Source organism: Chelonia mydas, chromosome 3 (genome assembly GCF_015237465.2).
Source record: "Chelonia mydas isolate rCheMyd1 chromosome 3, rCheMyd1.pri.v2, whole genome shotgun sequence".
Lineage (NCBI taxonomy): Eukaryota > Metazoa > Chordata > Testudines > Cheloniidae > Chelonia > Chelonia mydas.
The window spans coordinates 198,365,306-198,387,805 of record NC_057851.1 but is presented as its reverse complement, the minus strand read 5'-3'; the positions used below and the strand labels follow the sequence as shown (position 1 = coordinate 198,387,805).

The 22,500-nt window shown below is 43.0% G+C and overlaps 1 protein-coding gene across 2 annotated transcripts in view; it reads right to left on the bottom strand.

The window, feature by feature from the left end:
* CFAP61 (cilia and flagella associated protein 61) overlaps positions 1–22,500 on the bottom strand; it is a 209,196-nt gene that overhangs the window by 50,176 nt on the left and 136,520 nt on the right. For both annotated transcript variants that reach the window (XM_043544114.1, XM_043544115.1), the window contains exon 22: positions 5,163–5,455. In XM_043544114.1, coding sequence (XP_043400049.1) covers positions 5,163–5,455 — 293 coding nt within the window. The remainder of the gene's footprint in view (positions 1–5,162; positions 5,456–22,500) is intronic.

Here is a 22,500-nt window from a genome sequence, read left to right as displayed (position 1 = left end):
TTTCTAACTTAACATCTTTTTTTTACTATTATTTACAGCACAAAAACAAAAGGGACACAATGAAAAAACCAGTTACCTACCTTTCATAACTGTTGTTTTTCGAGATGTGTCACTCATGTCCATTCCATTCTAAGTGGGTGCACTGTCACGTGCACAGTCATTGGAGATTTTTGCCTTAGCAGTATCCGTAAGTTCGGCTGTGGCACCCTCTGGAGTGCCGCACTTATGTGTCGATATATTAGGCACCACCAGCCCTATGCCCTTTCAGGTCCTTCTTGCCAGCAACTCCGACAGAGGGGCAGGAGGGCAGATAATGGAATGGACATGAGCAACACATCTTGAAGAACAACAGTCACAAAAGGTAGGTAACTGTTTTTTCTTCGAGTGCTTGCTCATGTCAATTCCATTCTAGGTGACTCACAAGCAGTATCCCTAGAGGCGGGCTCAGAGTTCATGGCCGTGCGGCTTGCAACACTGCTCTACTAAAGCCAGCATCATCTTGGGCCTGCTGGGTAAGTGCATATTGAGCCGTTAATGTCTGGAAGCTTTGTTGTGTAGACATAGCCTAACTTACTAACTACACTACTTAACAGGTACTTACTAACTAACTACTGTGAACAAACTGTTTACAAGACACTAAGAGCTGGAAGAAAGGAGAGAACCGCTAACCACTTGCTAGGCAAGGGAAAGGCCTCCAACCAACCGCCACAGGTGGTAAGAAGGTACGGAGAGGGCGTAGGGCCAGCAGCGCCTAATATACCAACGCATGAGCGCAGCACTCCCGAGGGTGCCACAGCTGACCCTACGGATACCATTAAGGCAAACATCTCTGACAACTGTGTACATGGGCGCGTACACATCTAGAATGGAATCGACATGAGCAAGCACTTGAAGAAGAATAAAAAGTTAGTAAATTCAAAACTGATAAAAGGAAATGTTAGAACACAATGTCTACTTAGACTGTTTTCAGCGTGGTAGTCATGTTAGTCTGTATCAGCAAAAAAAAAAAAAAAAAAAAAACCCGAGGAGGACTTGTGGCACCTTAGAGACTAACAAATTTATTTGGGCATAAGCTTTCATGGGCTAAAATCAGATGCATCTAATGAAGTGGGTTTTAGCCCACAAAAGCTTATGCCCAAATAAATTTGTTAGTCTCTAAGGTGCCACAAGTACTCCTCATTTTTTTTCTTTTACTTAGACTGTGGAACTCATAGCCACTGGAAGCAATTGAGGCCAAGAATTTAGCAAGATTGATAGAGGTATTAGATATTTATATGCATAGCAAGAATATCCAGATTATAATTAATTATGATGAAAATTCTGGAAGGGTTATTAAACCTCATGCTTCAAGGCTTAAGAAAATCTCTAATAATTAGGAATCAGGATGAGACCTACGAGGGGTGTCAGATTATCCCACATCTGCCAACTGTGGGGTTCTTGCTCCTTCCTTTGAAGCATCTGGTGGAATATAACACCCCTGGTGTCAAGCTGCAGGATTTTTCGAGTCAGCAGTCCCATTGGGGCCAATTGCCCCCAGGGCCCTGCGGAGGATTCTAAGGGTATAAAAGGGATGTGTGTGGCCCCATCTGCCCTTCAGTTCCTTCCCTAATTTTGAAATTCTTTATCTAAGACTGTGAAGAAAGAGGAGGCTGGGCAGATAGTATGACTATTCAGAGAATACTCTCAAGGAACAAGTTACTGGTAAGCAACCTCTCTTCTTCAAGTGCCCTCTGCATATGCCCCCACTTTTGGGGAAATTAGCAAGCAGTTCAGCTCCCTAGGAGACATTCTAGGCAAATGAGGACTTTAAACCTGCCAAAACTAGCATCAGCTGTAGATGGCAGTCCAAGAGCGTATTGGAAGTGGCCACTGTTTCACACTCCCACATCAGACTGCAGTGAGGGACATTTCCCTCCTCGCAAAATATGTACATTTACAGCTTCAAGCAAGAACTTAACAAATTCTGCAAAAAACAGGAGAGCTGCAATGGATGCTGTCTTCAAATTAGTTGAATACTTTTGATATAACTGGGTGAATGAACTCTTGGCACATCTTAATAGGGATGTAAAAGAGACTTTGGGAAATGCAGACAGATTAGAGGCCTATTCGCGGTAGAAATGGAGATGACTTTAGACTGACAATGGGAATTTGAGGGTACCAACTGTCACAATCACATTTCACATACAGACTACAGTTTCCAGAGGACTGGTCATGTGGTTTGTGCCTTAGTAAGTCTGGTCAGTAGCTATGGCTATGAGTAAAAGTCCTTTCCTCAAGTGCATGGTCCGAACAATACTCTGACAACTAGCAGAGCAAAAGCTTCGACACACAAGGCTTCATCCCAAATCAAATGAGACACTGGCACAAGAGGACATATCCCCTGGGCAGGTAAATGTATTCATCCACCTTGGGGTACTCACAACACTAGAATCCTGCTACAAAGAAATCCGGAGTCATTTGGAGCAGCCATGAAGGTAAGGCAGCTACCTCAAGTAACCCCTGTGGTACATGGACCAATCCTTCCAAAACCTAGGATATTGCCAAGTGAGTGAGGACTGTTGACCCAAGCATATGAGGGTAAAAGCTGAAATCACAACCCATGCAGTCTGGATGAACTCATATCACAGTTCTGAATGTTTGAAGTGCAATAGATTGTTTGGTCAAAAATTACTTTTTTGATAAAAAGAAAAAAGAAAAACCACACTAGACATCTGAAAAATGCTCTCATCAATCATGTCAGCAATCTAGATGTCAGGGTGTTCACCCAAGATGATTCAGGATCAGTGGAAATTTGGATCAGGCCTTGAATGCAAACATATTACAAGTAGACTTGGAAGGATTAGATTTTTTTTTTATCAGTAAATGCTGATTAATGTCCATTTCACCACACACACACAAACAGAGAAAAAAATTTCCATCAATAATCAAATTTTACTGATAGTCAAAGAAAGAACATTTTTACTAGAGAGCTTATTAGAGTTTAAATCTAAAAACTTTACATTGATGTTGATGGTTTGTGTATTAACGATTAAAAAGCTTTATCTTTTTGAATCTTAGTCTCTACTGTCATTAAATAATTATTGTCTGACTCCAAACCCCATTGTCTGACCTCCCATAATTTTCCACAACTGTGAAATTTAAAGTGATAAAAATCAGCAAAAAATTATTAACCCATAATTTTGCACAACCATGAAAATTTAAATTGATAAAAATAGTAAAAAATGCTTAAAAATAAGCTTTGACATTATCCATCAAAATTATTTAAACAAATCAAATGCTGCCAAGTCTAATAATAAGTGAGGACAAGAAACAAATTAAAAAAGGCATGGAAGGGGCTGGGTGAAACAAGGATTGATCAATAATGAGAGCAGTTACACAATTAAGATATGAACACACCTTGATTGTCCCACAGAGTTTTTAACGTAGGTGACATGGCAGAAGCGAGACTTTTGGAAGAATGTTATTGAGGAGAGACTTGTGACTTCGCATTAAGATTTGGAGAAAGCATTCCATCCACATGGGGTGGCATGGAAGAGAACACAGAGGCTGCAATGGGAGAGGGAAACGAAGGGGGCATGGAGTTTGGCACCCTGGCACAGCAGAGGCACTGCAGGAGGAGATAAGCGTTCCTATGATGTATGTATGCTTCTTCATACATTAAAACATTTAATCAATATAGTATTATTAAAGGAATACTAACAATGGTAGGTCTAAAATTAGACTTACCAGCTGTATAGTATCTGTCAAGAGGGGGCAAGAAAATTGTACGTTTTGGTATGCTGCCTGCTACCATGCATGACACTCTATGAGCCACTTTGTCCCCTGGCTGGGAAGGCAGGCGGTTGCAACGAGACAGTTCTCTGGAACAGGCTCTGATTCCCAGTGTCTGGGCTTCTCTCACCCAGATGACTGAGTGCAGAGCAGAGCAGAGCCTCGCCAAACAGGGACGGGGCAGGGCCAGGAGAAGAGGAGATACAGTCCCTGACATCAGCAGCAACTAAAGCAGTACTCTTTCTCCCATCTTTGGGGTGAGAAAAGCATGGAGTTGGGAAGTGACTATGGCAGACTCATTGCAGGGGGAGAGCTGGGAAAGGCAATGAGGTTGGAGGGGCAAACAGAAAGGGAGAGACAAAAGAGTAGGTGAGAGGGGCGAATGATGGAACAATAGGGGCACTTTGAGGAGACGAAGAAGGAAAGAATGAGAGAGTGTGGGGGAGATGGAGGGGAAATGAGGGAGTTGGTGGCAGAGCAGACTAATGGTTCTGTGTGGGAGGGAGGGAGAAAGGAAGGGAGGAATGGGGTAAGGGAAGAAAGAATGAAGTGTTTGTAGGGAGGAGGAGGAGGAGAAATTGGAAAGTTGCTAAGAGGAGGGAAGAAGGGCGAGACGAGAGGGAATGTTTGGGGAGAGGAAAGGGTTTATAGATTCCAGGAGTAGAGAATTGGGAGGGAACTTTATTGCTGGGAGTCTCATGGTAGGGCTTCCCCTCCAACTTGGTGGGCAAACTTACTACACAAATGGGGAATGCATGCAAAGCAAAGACATGTCAAGATGGTCATGTGGGTGCCTGTAAGTGCATATCCTGAAACTTAGATTCATACAAGCAGTTCTTAGTCAGACAACTAAGCCAATTGATGAGTAAGTGTTAAAGGACTGGCCTAAATAGTGCAGTGCCGATATTGTATTTTAATTGCAATCCTGAATTTAGAGGGCTGATACATATTTCCTTCTGGTAAAGAAAATCTATTTAAAATAGTTAGAATAAGTGTAGGTTAAATTTTATGCATATCAGTATTAACATTGTGATCTTACAATTTGACTTGAATTCAGTTTCCTAATCAAATTTAGATCACAATAGGTAGGAGTACTGTAAGTATTTAAACAATAGAAGTATTTTAAGAATGATTTTGAAAAAATAATTAAAACTACCTGTCATTCAACAGTGAATAGCAATTTGTATGTCCGTTGATTTAAACACTTCTTTAATCCAAATCTGTTTGGAAATCTAAAATGGTTTTATTTGGATTTTTTAAAAAAATCCCTCAGATTAATAAGTGAATGATAAATATTCCAGATAGACTGAAACCTAGATAAACCAACCAGGATTAGCTTGGTCTGATTATCTTTGCAGGCTGGACAAAAGGAATACAAAGCATATACTTACTGTACATTGCAGTTTAAATGGTCTTGTATTAGTCGTGAAAGAAGCACATGTTATAGGATCTGGCTGGTCACCTTCATTCCACTGTGCCAGTATACTGTCATAATAGACACACACATCATTCTTTGACAATGCCTCTTTAACAGCTTTTTCGATTGCGTTGTTGTTAAGGCAAGTTACATTTGAGCTAAGTGGAGGCTGCACAAGGTGTATGCGAGAACCATGAATTCCAAGAGATAGGAGGGTTTGTGCTGTGGAGTAAATGTCAATGATATTCCCATAGACAATGACGTTCCCTGGGGGAAAAAGGAAAAAAAATTCTAAGACACACAACAACAACTCTATCAGTGTAACTCAGACGATGATAATACAGAATTGCTCTCTTTGACCTTATTGCTCTGATGCGATGAAGCAAACAATGCTACATAGCAACAGTAACTAAGATAATTTAGTGAAGAATTTGTGCAAAACATCCTACAAAGTAGGCAAATACTTACTGCAGAAGTATGACATGGATTATGACCCCAGAACTTGAAACTATGTTGATGGAAAAACCTCTAAAATAAAAATTTTGTTCCTTACCCTTCCTTCCCCCTCTGTCCCCTTCCCCCATTTTGCTTAGTTAAAGCACGTATTAGAGACACAGGATAGAAATCACAACATATGTTTTTTCTCTACGAAATATAGAAATATCACCTTAACAGGAAAACACTTTTTTTTTAAGTTTTGAAAATTATATAGAAATGGATCTGGATTGTCCCCTCTTGCAGTAAGACAGCTCCAGCGGCACAGGAGACAGCAAACAGAGCTGTAAACAGGACTGAGGTGGGAAGGCGATGACAGACCAGAGGCAGCAGTGGTAGTGACCCAAGCAGTGGAAGACACAATGAAGATGACTGGATATAGAAGCTGCGGCATGTACATGATCGTGGAGGGGGGACCTGAAAAGAGTTTTGTCTGCATGAAGTGCCGCCTGATAGAGCTGATGGAAGAGAAGATCTGAGGATAAGAGATGCAGGTGGAGACTCTGCTTGAGTTTAGAAGGGGGCTCGAGCAGATGATGGAGCAAAGACATGAGGCGGCTGAAGAGAAAAGCTCAGACTTGCAGATGGAAGCAGAACCAAAGAACTCTGAGGGGATACTGCTGGGTGAGGAAAGTGGACAGTGGAAGCATGTGACTAAGAGAACCAGCCAGAGGAAAAGATGAGCTAGTGAAGGAGAAACAGAGCTCAGGACCAGGTTTGCGGAGTTCAAAAATGAAGAAGGGGCACAGCAGGTGGTCACTGAAGGTGAGAGGGCAAGGAAGAAGAGAAGAGCAGATAGTCCTATAGGAAGAGGGTAAGAGTCAATGGAGATAATACCACCAAATATAAGCCCCAAGAGAATACGGGATGGGTTGCAGAGGACAATAGGAATCGAGAGGACTTGCAGGCAGAGGGAACAGGGGATAGACTGCAGAATCGCACCATCACCAGAAAAAGGCAGGTCTATGTGACTGAGAAGAATAGACAGGCCTGTAACAAAAGCTGATCAAGAGAACAGAAGGGTGTGCTGTCTGCTGGGTGGATAGAGGATCCTAACAGGTGCGGAAAAGAATCCATTGGTTATCCTTCATGTGGGAACAAATGATACGGCTAGATTCTCGTTGGAACATATCAAGGGAGACTATTCCAGACTGGGGAAGACGCTTAAGGAAATCGAGACTCAGGTGATCTTCCGTGGGATTCTGCCTGTTCCTAGAGAAGGGCAACAAAGGTGTGACAAGATTATGATGCTCAACAGATGGCTCAGGCAGTGGTGCTATAAGGAGGGCTTTGGGATGTATCGTCACTGGGAAGCATTCATGGACAGAGGACTCTTCTCTCGGGATGGCCTTCACCTGAGTAAGGAGGGAAATAAACTTCTAGGATGGAGGATGGCACAACAGATCAAGAGAGCTTTAAACTAGGAATTCGGGGGAGATGGTTGGGAGATGTCCAGGTAATCTCCACGCCAGATTTTCTCTGTCAGAGGGAAGAAAACAAAGTAAGAAAGGATACAGCTGTGGGTAGGAGAATGGACATAAGGCGGAAGGGCAGCATACATACCAATCTAATAGGTAATATTGGCGGTAGAATGTCTGTGCCCAATTGGGTAAAGAATGTGAGCGGGCCAAACAGCAAAAATTAAGATGTTTGTATACTAATGCGAGGAGCCTAGGTAACAAAATGGAGGAACCAGAGCTACTGGTGCAGGAAGTGAAACCAGATATTATAGGGATAACAGAAACATGGTGGAATAGCAGTCATGACTGGACTACAGGTATTGAAGGGTATGTGCTGTTTAGGAAAGACAGAAATAAAGGCAAAGGTGGTGGAGTAGCATTGTATATCAATGATGACGTAGACTGTAAAGAAATAAGAAATGATGGAATGGATAAGACAGAGTCTGTCTGGGCAAAATTCACACTGGGGAAGAAAGCTACTAGAGCCTCCCCTGGGATAGTGCTTGGGGAGTGCTATAGACCACCGGGATCCAGTCTGGATATGGATAGAGACCTCTTTAATGTTTTTAATGAAGTAAATACTAATGGGAATTGTGTGATCATGGGAGACTTTAACTTCCCAGATATAGACTGGAGGAGAAGTGCTCAGATTTTCCTGGATATGATAGCTGATGGATTCCTTCACCAAGTAGTTGCTGAACCGATAAGAGGGGATGCCATTTTAGATTTGGTTTTGGTGAGCAGTGAGGACCTCATAAAAGAAATGGTTGTAGGGGTCAACCTTGGTTTGAGCGATCGTGAGCTAATTCAGTTCAAACTGAATGGAAGGATAAACAAAAATAGATTTGTGACTAGGGTTTTTGATTTCAAAAGAGCTAACTTAAAAAAATTAAGGAAATTAGTTAATGAAGTGGATTGGACTGAAGAACTTGTGGATCTAAAGGCAGAGGAGGCCTGGAATTACTTCAAGTCAAAGTTACAGAAACAATCAGAAGCCTGCATCCCAAGAAAGGGGAAAAAATTCATAGGCAGGAGTTGTAGACCAAAATGGACAAGCAAGCATCTCAGAGAGGTGATTAAGAAAAAGCAGAAAGCCTACAAGGAGTGGAAGATGGGAGGGATTAGCAAGGAAAGCTACCTTACTGAGGTCAAAACACGTAGGGATAAAGTGAGAAAGGCCAAAAGCCATGTAGAGTTGGACCTTGCAAAGGGAATTAAAACCAATAGTAAAAGGTTCTATAGCCATATAAATAAGAAGAAAACAAAGAAGAAGTGGGACTGCTAAACATTGAGGATGGAGTGGAGGTTAAGGATAATCTAGGCATGGCCCAATATCGAAACAAATCCTTTGCCTCAGTCTTTAATGAGGCTAATGAGGAGCTTACAGCTAATGGTAGGACAGCAAACGGGAAGGAGGATATGGAAGTAGATATTACCACATCCGAGGTAGAAGCCAAACTCCAACAGCTTAATGAGACTAAATCGGGAGGCCTAGATAATCTTCATCCAAGAATATTAAAGGAACTGGCACATGAAATTGCAAGCCCATTAACAAAAATTTTTAATGAATCTGTAAACTCAGGGGTTGTACCGTATGACTGGAGAATTGCTAACATAGTTCCTATTTTAAGAAAGGAAAAAAAGGTGATCTGGGTAACTACAGGCCTGTTAGTTTGACATCTGTAGTTAGCAAGGTCTTGGAAATTTTTTTGAAGGAGAAAGTAGTTAAGGACATTGAGGTCAATAGTAATTGGGACAAAATACAACATGGTTTTACAGAAGGTAGATCGTGTCAAACCAACCTGATCTCCTTCTTTGAGAAGGTAACAGATTTTTTAGACAAAGAAAATGTAGTGGATCTAATTTACCTCAATTTCAGTAGGCATTTGATACGGTTCCACATGGGGAATTATTAGCTAAATTGGAAAAGATGGGGATCAATATGAAAATTGAAAGGTGGATAAGGAACTGGTTAAAGGGGAGACTACAACAGGTCACACTGAAAGGTAAACTGTCAGCCTGGAAGGAGGTTACTAGTGGAGTTCCTCAGGGATCGGTTTGGGGACCAATCTTATTTCATCTTTTTATTACTGACCTTGGCACAAAAAGCGGGAATATGCTAATAAAGTTTGCGGATGACACAAAGCTGGGAGGTATTGCCAATACAGAGAAGGACCGGGATATCATACAGGAAGATCTGGATGACCTTGTAAACTGGAGTAATAGTAATAGGATGAAATTTAATAGTGAAAAGTGCAACGTCATACATTTAGGGATTAATAACAAGAAGTTTAGTTATAAACTGGGGATGCATCACTTGGAAGTAACAGAGGAGGAGAAGGACCTCGGAGTATTGGTTGATCACAGGATGACTATGAGCCGCCAATGTGATATGGCTGTGAAAAAAGCTAATGCGGTCTTAGGATGCATCAGGCGAGGTATTTCCAGTAGAGATAAGGAGGTGTTAGTACCGTTATGTAAGGCACTGGTGAGACCTCATCTGGAATATTGTGTGCAGTTCTGGTCTCCCATGTTTAAGAAGGATGAATTCAAACTGGAACAGGTACAGAGAAGGGCTACCAGGATGATCCGAGGAATGGAAAATCTGTCTTATGAAAGGAGACTCAAAGAGCTTGGCTTGTTTAGCCTAACCAAAAGAAAGCTGAGGGGATATAGGTTTGCTCTCTATAAATATATCAGAGGGATAAATACTACGGAGAGAGAAGAATTATTTAAGCTCAGTACCAATGTGGACACAAGAACAAATGGATATAAACTGGCCATCAGGAAGTTTAGATTTGAAATTAGACAAAGATTTGTAACCATCAGAGGAGTGAAGTTCTGGAACAGCCTTCCAAGGGAAGCAGTGAGGGCAAAAAACATATATGGCTTCAAGACTAAGCTTGATAAGTTTATGGAAGGGATGATATGATGGGATAGCCTAATTTTGGTAATTAATTGATCTTCAACTGTTAGTGGTAGATATGCCCAATGGCCTGTGATGGTGAGTTTGATGGGGTGGGATCTGAGTTACTACAGAGAATTCTTTCCTGGGTATCTGGCTGGTGAGCCTTGCTCACATGCTCAGGGTTTAGCTGATTGCCATATTTGGGGTCGGGAAGGAATCTTCCTCCAGGGCAGATTGGCAGAGGCCCTGGGGGGGTTTCGCCTTCCTCTGCAACATGGGGTACGCATCACTTGCTGGAGGATTCTCTGCACCTTGAAGTCTTTAAACCATGATTTGAGGACTTCAATAGCTCAGACATAGGTTAGAGGTTTGTTACAGGAGTGGGTGGGTGAGATTCTGTGGCCTGCGTTGTGCAAGAGATCAGACTAGACAATCATAATGGTCCCTTTTGACCTTAAAGTCTAGGATTCTGTGATTCTAAGAGCTGCAGGAGTAGACTTCAGGCGAAAAAAATCATCATGCATAATCCTTCACAGAGATTTCCCCTCATTGTCCCATCAGTGGGAGAAGGGTGGAGGCCTCCTTCCCTTGTGGGAAAGGATGTATGGCCCACCTCCAAATCTGGCAGATCTCTGGTGAGCTGCAAGAGGTCTGGGCAATCATAGGGAGGTCCTGAGCCCCTGTACCAGCTCTGGCTCCTGGTGTCTATCCCTTTACCAGCTCTCTAACAGCACAGCTCCATTTGAGCCATGCTAACAGAGTGAACCAATGGGTTGCAGGGGACCTCAGAAGCTCCAGAACAGTAATATGAAGAGAAGGTGCTATAGCTTGAGGATGTAATTTTTCAGGTACGGTCCATAGAACTGGAATGAGTAGGATGTGCACACTGCAGCCTTCCACAGCATGTCCAGTCTCCATCTCTTCCCTCAGAATGAGGATTCCGGACACCATAGTGGGGGTTCTGCCTGATATGGGAAGAGGGGGAATGGTGTGGCAGAGGAGTCTTGAGTTCTCCCTGCACACACAGAACTGGCCCATGGTTTGGTGTTCAACAAAAATCTGTCGGGAAAACATGTGCTTCAAAGGATATCAGAGGGTTGAAACAGTGCAGCCACTCCAACAAGGCAGTGGTTTTCAACCTTTTTCATTCTCAGCCCCCTAAAAAATTTCAAATGGAGGTGCGGACCCCTTCAGAAATCTTGGACATAGTCTACAGGCCCCCCAGAAGTCTGCGGACCACAGGTTGAAAACCACTGTTATATGGTAATGACAACTTTTTGTGGACCCCTTACACATTGTCTGCTGACCTCCAGAGGTCCGTAGACCACAGGTTGAAAACCACTGCAATAAGGGATGATATTTGAAATATACAGAGAGGATGGAATTGGCTATATTGGAGTTGCATAGCTGTGAGAATAGAATTTGGCCCCATAACTTTATTTTCTATACACAGTTGGCTTGACCTTGCTTTCTGGTAGGATTTATTTTTCTGCATTTCAGTGCATTGGCCAGTGCTCTGGTTTTGCACTGAGCATTGTGCTCATGTGAAGAGGTGAGTGAATGACTGGAACAGACAAACTCTCTCCTGTACAGTTAACTGGTACATTCTTATTGACATTTAGGAGTCACTGCAAGCAAGAAAATCCCTACAACCTAAATCATCTTATTCCATAAACTAAACTGTTTTTACTGGAAGCATGTGATGCTGACACTTCCACAGTGCTGTAGTGGAGGCTAAGAAGGTGTTATTATACAAAGCCCTAGCTCCGAAGAATGCTAATGTCAAAATGGCTAACGAATAATGGATTTTAATGTTATCTTACATTGTTTACATTAGTTTCTTGTCGATGCCAAATAAACATATTTCTTCATAGTTTTATGAGAATGCAAAAATATTTCACCATCAATATAGATTCTCATGAGTGGTGGGAAACATTTTTTGCTGATCACATGAATGACGACTGGAAAGGAACAAGTTTATTTGCAATTCTGGGATTATGACAATAACTGGCAATAGACTGTTACCTTTCTAAGTTTAACATAGAACCTTAATTTGCCCACTACAGATAATGGGAAATTTTACTCCTGGTGTACATTGTAAAATACTCTTGTTGAGCCATGATAGCACTTTTATTTTCTCATCTTTTTTGCCATAACACCTAGTCGTGGACCTGACACAGCAATATTGTGCTAGTATACAAGACCAGGAATGGGAAATTAAGAAGTGAGACTGAACCATCTTTTTCACTGTCCAAGCTAAGTGCCATGGAAAACGAAAATAAAGAACAATGATGAAATGTGAGTTTTGATATTTTCGTTTCTAATAAATCTAAAGCATTATTAGTAATGCAGGTAAAGAACGTGGATTTGCTGACGCTGACAGTGTCTCACATTTCATTTAGAAATTTTTTAATTTGTGGGGTGGTGAAAAATGCTGCAGAGGATGCAGTGACTATAAAACAAGAGTGAGCAATACTCACTGACGACCAATCCAGCAAAATATTCATTCTCGCTATAAGGCATACAAGTCTGAGAAACCCACAGATCCTAGGAATTTGGTAGGCCAACATTTTCAGTGGAAAGGTCAGCTGCTGTAATATATGTTGGCATTTCTATATATGCAAGATCAGAATTAAGCACTGAGTTACTCAAGGAAAATTAAAAATCTGTTTTATATAGTAACATTAAATGCAATACATTTGATTAAGGAAAATATTGTTCCTTTACTGACCTCTGTTAAATCAACAATTTATGGTTTCTGCTTATTACAATATTAGTGAATTTAGATTACAGTGCTTGTACTGTAGGAACTACAGATATTCATTATAGACTAAAATTATGTCCATCAGACAGACAGTAATTCCTCAAGATGTTTTTATTATTTAACTGCATGAAAATGCATCTGTGAGTAAACATAATAATATTCAGCGGAAAAACAGGAATCATAAATAAAGACCATCACAGTACTTTATCATTTAATATTACATGACCATGTTCCACGACAGAGCATTCTCATCATTTCCTATAAGTGGAAACACAACATTTCTATGACCCCAGCATGACCTAAATCCTTTCAGCTTGGAAAAATAAAGACCCAACCACATAAGACAGAGCAACAGAAGCTCTGCTCGGTAATTCGTGCACTGGAATTTTAATGCTACAGCATTTCTACAAACATGCTTTTAATAAGGCAGTAAACTGTCTTTACCTAAAGAGGAAAATAATTGATCCATTTTGGGTCATTAGAGAAGTTTTGTTCTTTACTTTACAACCATCCCACCTTTTTATTTTCATGGGAAATGGAGAGGTAATAGCAGATGAATTTCAATTAGTTTCAATTAGAGTTATAATAGGCTACAGTGCATTAGGTTGCTGGATTTTATCACAGAAAAAACGTTTACTTACTTTATAGTAACTGTGGTTCTTCAAGATGTTCTGCACATGTGGATCCTACTTATGTAGATGTGGTATATCCAGACTTTGGTAAAGCTTTTGATACTGTCTTGCATGACCTTCTCATAAACAAACTAGGGAAATGCAACCTAGATGGAGCTACTATAAGGTGGGTGAATACTGGTTGGAAAACCATTCCCAGAGAGTAGTCATCAGTGGTTCACAGTCATGCTGAAAGGGCTTAACGAGTGGGGTCCCGTAGGGATCAGTTCTGTGTCCAGTTGTGTTCAATATCTTCATCAATGATTTAGATAATGGCATAGAAAGTACACTTATAAAGTTTGCGGATGATACCAAACTGGGAGGGGTTGCAAGTGCTTTGGAGGATAGGATTAAAATTCAAAATGATCTGGACAAACTGGAGAAATGGTCTGAAGTGTGTGTGTGTAGTCCGTCAGTTCAACAACATTTTCATGCTCTCTCTTTTTGTGGATTCTGGAGTGACTCTGAAGTCCAAAGCGTAACTCTCATGCTCGTGAACAGATTGGGCAGACAAAGTCATTGGTGAGCATCTTGGTAGCTATAGCAGTAGTATGACACTTTTCCCTTGCAGCTAACCACTGATTATTTCTGTCCTCTTCAAAGGCTTGGAAAGCTCTGAGTGTTGTGTGTCGCCAGGCTGATCTATTTAACGCAGCCTTCTTAAGATCATCCAGTTTTATTGTACCAAAGTGTGTGCTACTCTTGATGCTGTCCTTGTAGCACTTTCTGGGGAGGCCTTGATTCTGATGTCCTTGTGCCAATTCTCCATAGAAAATTTTTCTGGGGAGTCAATATTCAGGCATCCTAATGATGTGTCCAACCCAGCGTAGTTGGGCTTTTATCAGCATGGCCTCGATGCTTATGGCATTTGACTTTTGGAGAACCTACAGGTTGGTAATTTTGTTCTGCCAGTGGATCCCCATAATGGTGTGCAGACACTGCATATTGAAGACCTCTAGCTGTTTCATATGCCATTTGTATGGTATCCAGGTCTCACAGCCGTAGCGGCGAGATGTGAGCACAAAAGCATTATAAAGTTTTAACTTTTGTTGAGAGGGTTATGTTGTGGGATTTCAGGACTTTGCTACATAGTTTTCCTAATAACTGAGAAGTTTCTGGTTTCAGAGTGGTAGCCGTGTCAGCAAAAACAATGAGGAGTCCTTGTGGCACTTTAGAGACTAACAAATTTATTTGGGCATAAGCTTTCATGGGCTAAAACCCACTTCATCAGCTGCATGGAGTAGAAAATACAGTAGCAGGTGTATATACACAGCATATGAACAGATGGGAGTTGCCTTACCAAGTGGGAGGTCAGTGCTAAAGAGCCAATTCAATTAAGGTGACAGTGGGCTATTCTCAACAGTTGACAAGAAGGGAGGAAAAAGCACTTTTGTAGTGCTAATGAGTTCAATGTAACCAAAGTGGCCCATTTCAAACAGTTGACAAGAAGGTGTGAGTATCAGCAGGGGAAAAATTAGTTTTTGTAGTGACCCATCCACTCCCAGTCTTTATTCAGGCCTAATTTGATGGTGTCCAGTTTGCAAATTAATTCCAGTTCTGCAGTTTCTCGCTGGAGTCTGTTTCTGAAGTTTTGTTGTTGAAGAATTGCCACTTTTAAGTCTGTTATTGAGTGTCCAGGGAGACTGAAGTGTTCTCCTACTGGTTTTTGAATGTTATAGTTCTTGATGTCAGATGTGTGTCCATTTATTCTTTTGCGTAGAGATTGTCCAGTTTGGTCAACGTACATGGCAGAGGGGCACTACTGGCACACGATGGCATATTACATTGGTAGATGTGCAGGTGAACAAGCCCCTGATGGTGTGGTTGATGTGGTTAGCTCCTATGATGGTGTCCCTTAAATAGATATGTGGACAGAGTTGGCACCGGGGATTGTTGCAGGGTTTGGTTCCTGGGTTAGTGTTTTTGTTGTGTGGTGTGTAGTTGCTGATGAGTATTTGCTTCAGGTTGGGGAGCTTTCTGTTAGCAAGGAGACAGGCCAGTACTTTTTCAAACAGCACTATATTAAAGCACACCAGTAGGGTCTACATAGACCAAAAAGACTTCTTCGCTCCTGGCTCGTCCTTCCAGCGCTCCAGTCACTGGAGACATGATATTGAGCTCAGGACCAATAAAGAAATAGAAAGAGACTCTACAAAAATCCATCAGAGCAGTCAGGGATTCCTGCTGTCTGAGAACTGAGAAATTTAGACTCCAAGCTGGCTTCTCAACGCCAAGCTTGTCCCCACTGCCGGGTAAAAGGAGGGGCTCCTCAAAGGAGCCACTGCTGTCAGCACAGGAAAAAGTGGGACTGGAACTCTCAGTGCTGCACCATAATAAAAAGTCAGCACTGAGATCTTCATCAATAACGAGGGCTCCAGGGCATAGGCATGCAAAGATACATTTATTACACCGCACTATGGCACCAGGTTTATTGGCACTGTCCCCCATTGTACCAGAGTGCTCAGCACGATCTAGTCCTCTTCTTTGTTGGCATCCTCATTATTCATTAAATCCAGCTTGGCACCAGTGGTCCCAGCCTCTGAAGATTCTTCAACAGAAAGGAAGACAGCACTGCCACCCTCAGCACAGATGTCTCTTCCAAACAGTTTCTCAGCAGGGAGAGAAACATTAGCTTTCTTCTAGTCTTCTTGCACTTCCTCAGTGTTCCAAGACTTACTGAAAATCAACATTAACGGTCCAGTGAGCTCCACAGCCAACTTTCTGAAAAATCTTGGGTGCAAGTTACATGGACCTGCTGATTTAAAAATGTTTGACTTTAGCAGGTGCTGTTTAGAATCCTTCTGAGATACTAGTGGAATGCAAAGAGTGTTGTTATCATTGTCACATGGTATGACTACATTATCTGTTTTGTCCCAAATATAAAACAGAAATATTTATTGAATACTTCTGGCTTTTCTGCATTATTACTGATAATTCTACCATTTCCATCTCATAATGGATGATTTAAAAACCTTTCAAGAATTATTGAAATGCATGATGAAAATACTGGAAGTTCCATTGGAGACTGTTCAGAAAAAGCTTATAAGCTGTTTGATATTTTACAACCAACTTCTCAAAGCAGAGTTGCACTACTTATTAATGAAGGGATTTTGAATCTGATGAAAGGTCTTTGACTAACCCACCTTGATTTCAATTATCCCACCTTGATTTTAGCTACTTCAAAGCCTGTTGATCATAGATATCAAGTACCATCGGAAAGTTTCAATTTTTTTATACTCATCTGGCTCCATCTTAACTGGTTGTTGCTGCTGCCAATGAGAAGTTAAAACATTCAGGGAAATCAGCTTCCAAAGAGAAAGAACCCAAAAGATGATCTCTTTGGGAAGAAAATCTACTCATTGGCCTGTTTACAGGTCAGGATAGCTAGCTATCAGGCCGTGCTATGTAAATATGATTATATCCTATGGGATAGACTGTCAGACTTCAAGGACAGATTACCTTCAAAATTTAGAGATAAGTTGAAATTGATCTGTGAAGAAGGCCAACTGATTTCTAAAACTTCACTTCAAGCTGCTGTAACCCTTCTACCCGTCAGAGTTGGCAGCAACAAGGGCCGGGTTCAGTATCTAGGGGTTCCATTCCAATAACACAATGCAAAACCAGCTCGATCCCCCACCCAGTGACCTGGGACAAATATATACCACCCCCGCTGGGCGCCTCCAAGAGGCAATACTACCCTTCTCGCAAGCACAGAGTCTGAGTGTAGTAAAAGCCTTTTAATAACAGAGAGAAACAATGTGGCGTTATGTTGGGGAAACACCACCAACAGGATTCATAATACAACCCATGAGCAAAAACCCACCCCAAGCAAATCAGGGCGTGTCCTTTCCCTTTGGTTCTTGAGTCCAGCAACCCAAAGTCACCGAAAGTCCCAAAAGTCCAACAACCCAAAAGTCTCTGTCCCTGGTCAGTGCAGTGTCAGAGTTCAAAAGTTTATCTGCAGTTTTACCTCCCAACCTGGGTGGAGATGGGGGGGTTAAGGGGGCACTTTACGTGGTTCAAAGCCGATTGCCCCGCCTCTCCATGGGGCTCCGCTCTGCCAGCCGTCCCACGAATCGCTCCGCTCTGCCAGCCGCCCCCATGAGCCGCTCCAGCTGTCCCACGAATTGCTCCGCAATATATCTTCAGGCCCCCCCACTACTTAACACAACACTCAGTGATTTCAGCTCTTAGTAAGTTTAGCTCTTTTGTGATTTCAGCTTGTAGTAGGGGAGCCTCAGTGCTGGTGCGCCATTGGCCCAAAGTGAATTCAGCTCAACAGCGTGTAACTAGACTCCTAATGGAATCAAAATTAGCTCTGATATTCCATAGTGGAGAGAGCAGGCAGTGCAATTAGCATGTAAGGCCCTCACCAGGGGGCCCATACCACCAGGTATTAATACCTGTCCCCAGCCTCTCTCAATTCACTGAGTTTTGGAACCCATGTCCCTTGCTTAGCGAGTGCTACTTAGTTGATGGCGAGTCCCTCCATCATAACAAAAGGCCAAGTGCAGTTCCACTGTCCTTGATTCACATAATCAGGATAACAACAATTTATTCTTCCTGCCCCAATAACAGAGAAACTGGGGATCCCACAGCAGCCAAAGTGACCATCTGAGCAGCTATGGGCTCATGCTAGGCCTACGCAAATGAGATCAGCCCCTGAAGTTCTTTTCCACAACTTGCCACAACTCACCACCAGATGTCAGGGTGGAGCTCATCCTGACTCTGCTTACATCCTCCTCCTAGCCGAGAATCTGTCGTCCCGACAAATCACACTCCCTTTATACCAACTCATTGGTTTCCTCCAAAGGGCCTCAGGAAGCCCACTTTAGCTTCCACAAGCCTGTGTGCTAAATGTATTGGCTCCTCACTAGTCACCCCAGGTGCATCATAAGTTAACCGTTTTACTGGTCTTATCACCCTGTCTCGTCTATTGAGAACCTCTGTTGCCATGGTGGGGGGACATCCTCTTGAGCAACAGATGGAGAGGTTTCCTTCGAGGGTCCCTCGGTTACTGGCGTAGGCCCCTGCACTTCTAGTTCTAACATTGGCGGGGGTCCAAGGTGCCCAGGACATCCTCTATCTGTGTGTTTTCACTATCCAATAACCTGTGTGTGTCGTCACACGAGGGTCCCATCAGCAGCACACGGGTGTCATAAATGGGCCTACATAATTCCGCCATGGGGTTTAGGGTGGAAGAGGGGGAACTCTCTTTTGGTTCAGCTGATCGAGACTGAAATCTTGTCTCCATTCCAGGATACACCACGGTTGCGTCTTCCTCCTCAGACTCACTCACAGATGTGCTGCATAGGGGTAGGTTAGTTGCAGGGGGCCGGCTGTCCATGTTGGATGGTGGCTTTGGTCTAGCACCTTTATCCTGCCCGGTTGCGGCCCATCTCGTAAGGGGTGCCTACCAATTCCCCCACAGGGAGCAAAAGGTTTCTATGCACTGTCTTTATTCGCCCTGGACCCTCTTCAGGTTTGATCCTGTAGACCGGCAGGTCTCCCAGCTTTTCCATCACCAAGTAAGGTATTGCCTTCCATCTGTCAGCTATCTTGTGTTTGCCAGCAATACCCAAATTTTGCAGCAGAACTCTGTCCCCCTGCTGGAGCTCCTGCAAACGTACCCTAGCATCATATTGATGTTTGCTGCAGTCTGCGTTCTTCCGAGCTGCAGATGAAGCTAAGTGATAAGCATCCCGCAGCTTTTCCCTTAGTCGGGATACATATTGCTGATGAGTTTCATAGCTATCTCCATCTTCTGATACACCAAAGCACAAGTCTATGGGTAATCTTGGTTCTCGCCCAAACATCAAGAGATATGGGGTGACTCCCGTAGCATCATTCTTTGTGGTGTTGTAGGCATGCACCAGAAATGCGACATGTTGGCTCCAGGTTGCCTTCTGCTCTGGTCGCAAAGTCCCCAACATATCTAATAGGGTTCAGTTGAACCTCTCTGGCTGAGGATCACCTTGTGGGTGATAAGGCATTGTCCTAGACTTTTTAATTCCTGCTATCCTCAGCACCTCCTTCAGAAGGTGACTCTCAAAGTCCCGCCCCTGATCCGAGTGTATCCAGGCTGGGCATCCATAGACTGAGAAATATTTGTCCCACAATACTCGAGCGACGGTGGTGGCCCTCTCATCACGTGTGGGATATGCCTGTGCATACCGTGTAAAATGGTCAGTCACTACTAGAATGTTCCCAACATTCCTCCTGTCTACCTCTAAAGACAAGAAATCAATGCATACCAGTTCCAAAGGTTTGTTGCTGGTGATGTTCTTGAGATATGCAGCCCTCGTGGGCAGAGTTTTCCTTTGAACACATCGAGCGCAAGTCTCAAATTTCTTGCGAACATCTTCAGCCATCCGGGGCCAATAGAACCTACTACGAATAAGTTCCAAGGTCCTCTCCATCCCTAAATGTCCAAAGTCATCATGCAGGGCCCTCATGGCCAGGGCTCTGTACTCTTTTGGCAGCACTAGTTGTGCTCGTTGCTTTTGTAAAGGGTCGGTGGTCATTCGGTGTAGTACTCCCTGAATCAGTTTTAGTTTGGCCCATTCTCTCAATAGTAGTTTACCCTCCGGGTTAGGTGGGAAAACCGCAGTTGGGCTTCGCCCCTCCCTTTTGGCAAGTAGTGTATCACGAATGTCAATATCTTGCAGCTGGGCTTCTTGCCAGTCAGCCACACTGAGCATGGGCAAGGGAGATTGGTCTAATGCAATATAGTTCACTGAAGCAGAATGCATGCATTCAGGGGGCAGGCCCAAAGCTTCTGCAACACATCCACGAAGGCTCTCAGGGGCCTCTGACTCTCGGCGGCTCACACTGCAAATAGCTCTCACTCCATCCGTGGGTATCACAGCAACTTCTGGTGCCTGCGGACGTCTGGACAATGCATCTGCATCGCTTCTCCCTGATCCGTATTGAATGCTGAACTCATAGTTAGCCAAGGAAGCCACCCATCTCAGCCCTGTAGCATCCAGCTTAGCACTCGTTAACACATAAGTCAGTGGATTGTTGTCTGTCCACACCTGGGACTGAGCACCATATAAACAGTCTCGAAATTTCTCAGTGATGGCTCATTTCAAGGCCAAGAATTCCAGCTTGTGGGTGGGAAAGCAAGTTTTACTATCAGACAATCCTCTCTCCTTGATCCCAAATAGACTAGACTGGTTGACCTTCAGGACACATTGCAAAAGCCATCTATTTTCTCAAGTGTTTTCTTAGGAGTACTGGAGGATGATGGGCTTGAAGGTAAGATGAGGGATTGATTTCCTCTGTTGTCCTGCTTACAAGGGTTAATTTGTATTATGGGGAAGGGATGAGTTTCTCTATTTGTTGTGGTGTGTTTAATAAAGTAATTGTGATCTTTTAGTTGATGAGGAGCAAAGAGCACCATGAATAAATGTTCTTTGTAACTGCTAACTGAAATATATTTTTTGTTATTATTTTTTGGGTTACTAGAATCTCTTTGAAGATCCAGCAATAAATTATGGGAATAGATTCAGACCCAGTTAAAGCTAACAATTACTAATTCATAGGGCTAATCAGTTGAGAGACACAACTCACTAGCAATTTGATATGGTCCTGTTACCATATATATATAGTCAGCCTCACAACACCCCTTTGAAATAGCAAGTATTATCCCCATTTTACACATGGGGAACTGAGCCACAGAAAGACTAAGTGAATTGCACAGTTATGTAGCACAGCCAGGAACTGAACCTGGGAAGCACAAGTTGCTGGCTAGAACCCTAGACTACGGGCTATCTTTCCTTTCCTACTACACTGAATAGTACTACACCAAACATCCACAACTGATAGTTACCATCGGAGGAAGTTTGATAAAGAGGTGTGTGAAGGAGGCTGCGTTGAGGGGGAAAAAGTTAAGGCTGTGGTACATGGTCTGTGATATGAAGTTGTGGTACTAGTAAGGTGTGTGATTGTGAGAAAAGGAGGAGTAGTTACTAGATGGCTGAACTTTTTATTTCCTTGCTTTTGTGGGTTTGTGTCAGGTATGTTGTGTGTGCTGGAATCCTAACTGCATAAGAACAAAGCTCTTTGTATATTAGCTACAATTATAATCGTGACAAAATTCTTGTCATAAATATAAAGGGAAGGCTAACCACCTTTAAATCCCTCCCGGCCAGAGGAAAAACGCTTTCACCTGAAAAGGATTAAGAAGCTAAGATAACCTCACTGGCACCTGACCAGAATGACCTATGAGGAGACAAGATACTTTCAAAGCTGGGGTGGGGAGGGGACAAAGGGTCTCTTTGTCTCTGTGTTGCTTTTGCCGGGACCAGAGCAGGAATGCAGGTCAAAACTCCTGTAAAGCAGCATCACTTGCCCCATAACCTCAGCCGTGTGGAACACAATGCCATCCACAGCCTCAGAAACAACTCTGACATCATAATCAAAAAGGCTGACAAAGGAGGTGCTGTCGTCATCATGAATAGGTCTCCAACACCACTTTCTACAAGCCATTACCCTCTGATCCCACTGAGGGTTACCAAAAGAAACTACACCATTTGCTCAAGAAACTCCCTGAAAAAGCACAAGAACAAATCCACACAGACACACCCCTGGAACGCCGACCTGGGGAATTCTATCTGCTACCCAAGATCCATAAACCTGGAAATCCTGGACGCCCCATCATCTCAGGCATTGGCACCCTGACAGCAGGATTGTCTGGCTATGTAGACTCCCTCCTCAGGCCCTACACTACCAGCACTACCAGCTGTCTTCGAGACACCACTGACTTCCTGAGGAAACTACAATCCATCAGTGATCTTCCTGAAAACACCATCCTGGCCACTATGGATGTAGAAACCCTCTACACCAACATTCCACACAAAGATGGACTACAAGCCGTGAGGAACAGTATCCCCAATAATGTCATGGCAAACCTGGTGGCTGAACTTTGTGACTTTGTCCTCACCCATAACTATTTCACATTTGGGGACAATGTATACCTTCAAAATCAGCGGCACTGCTATGGGTACCCG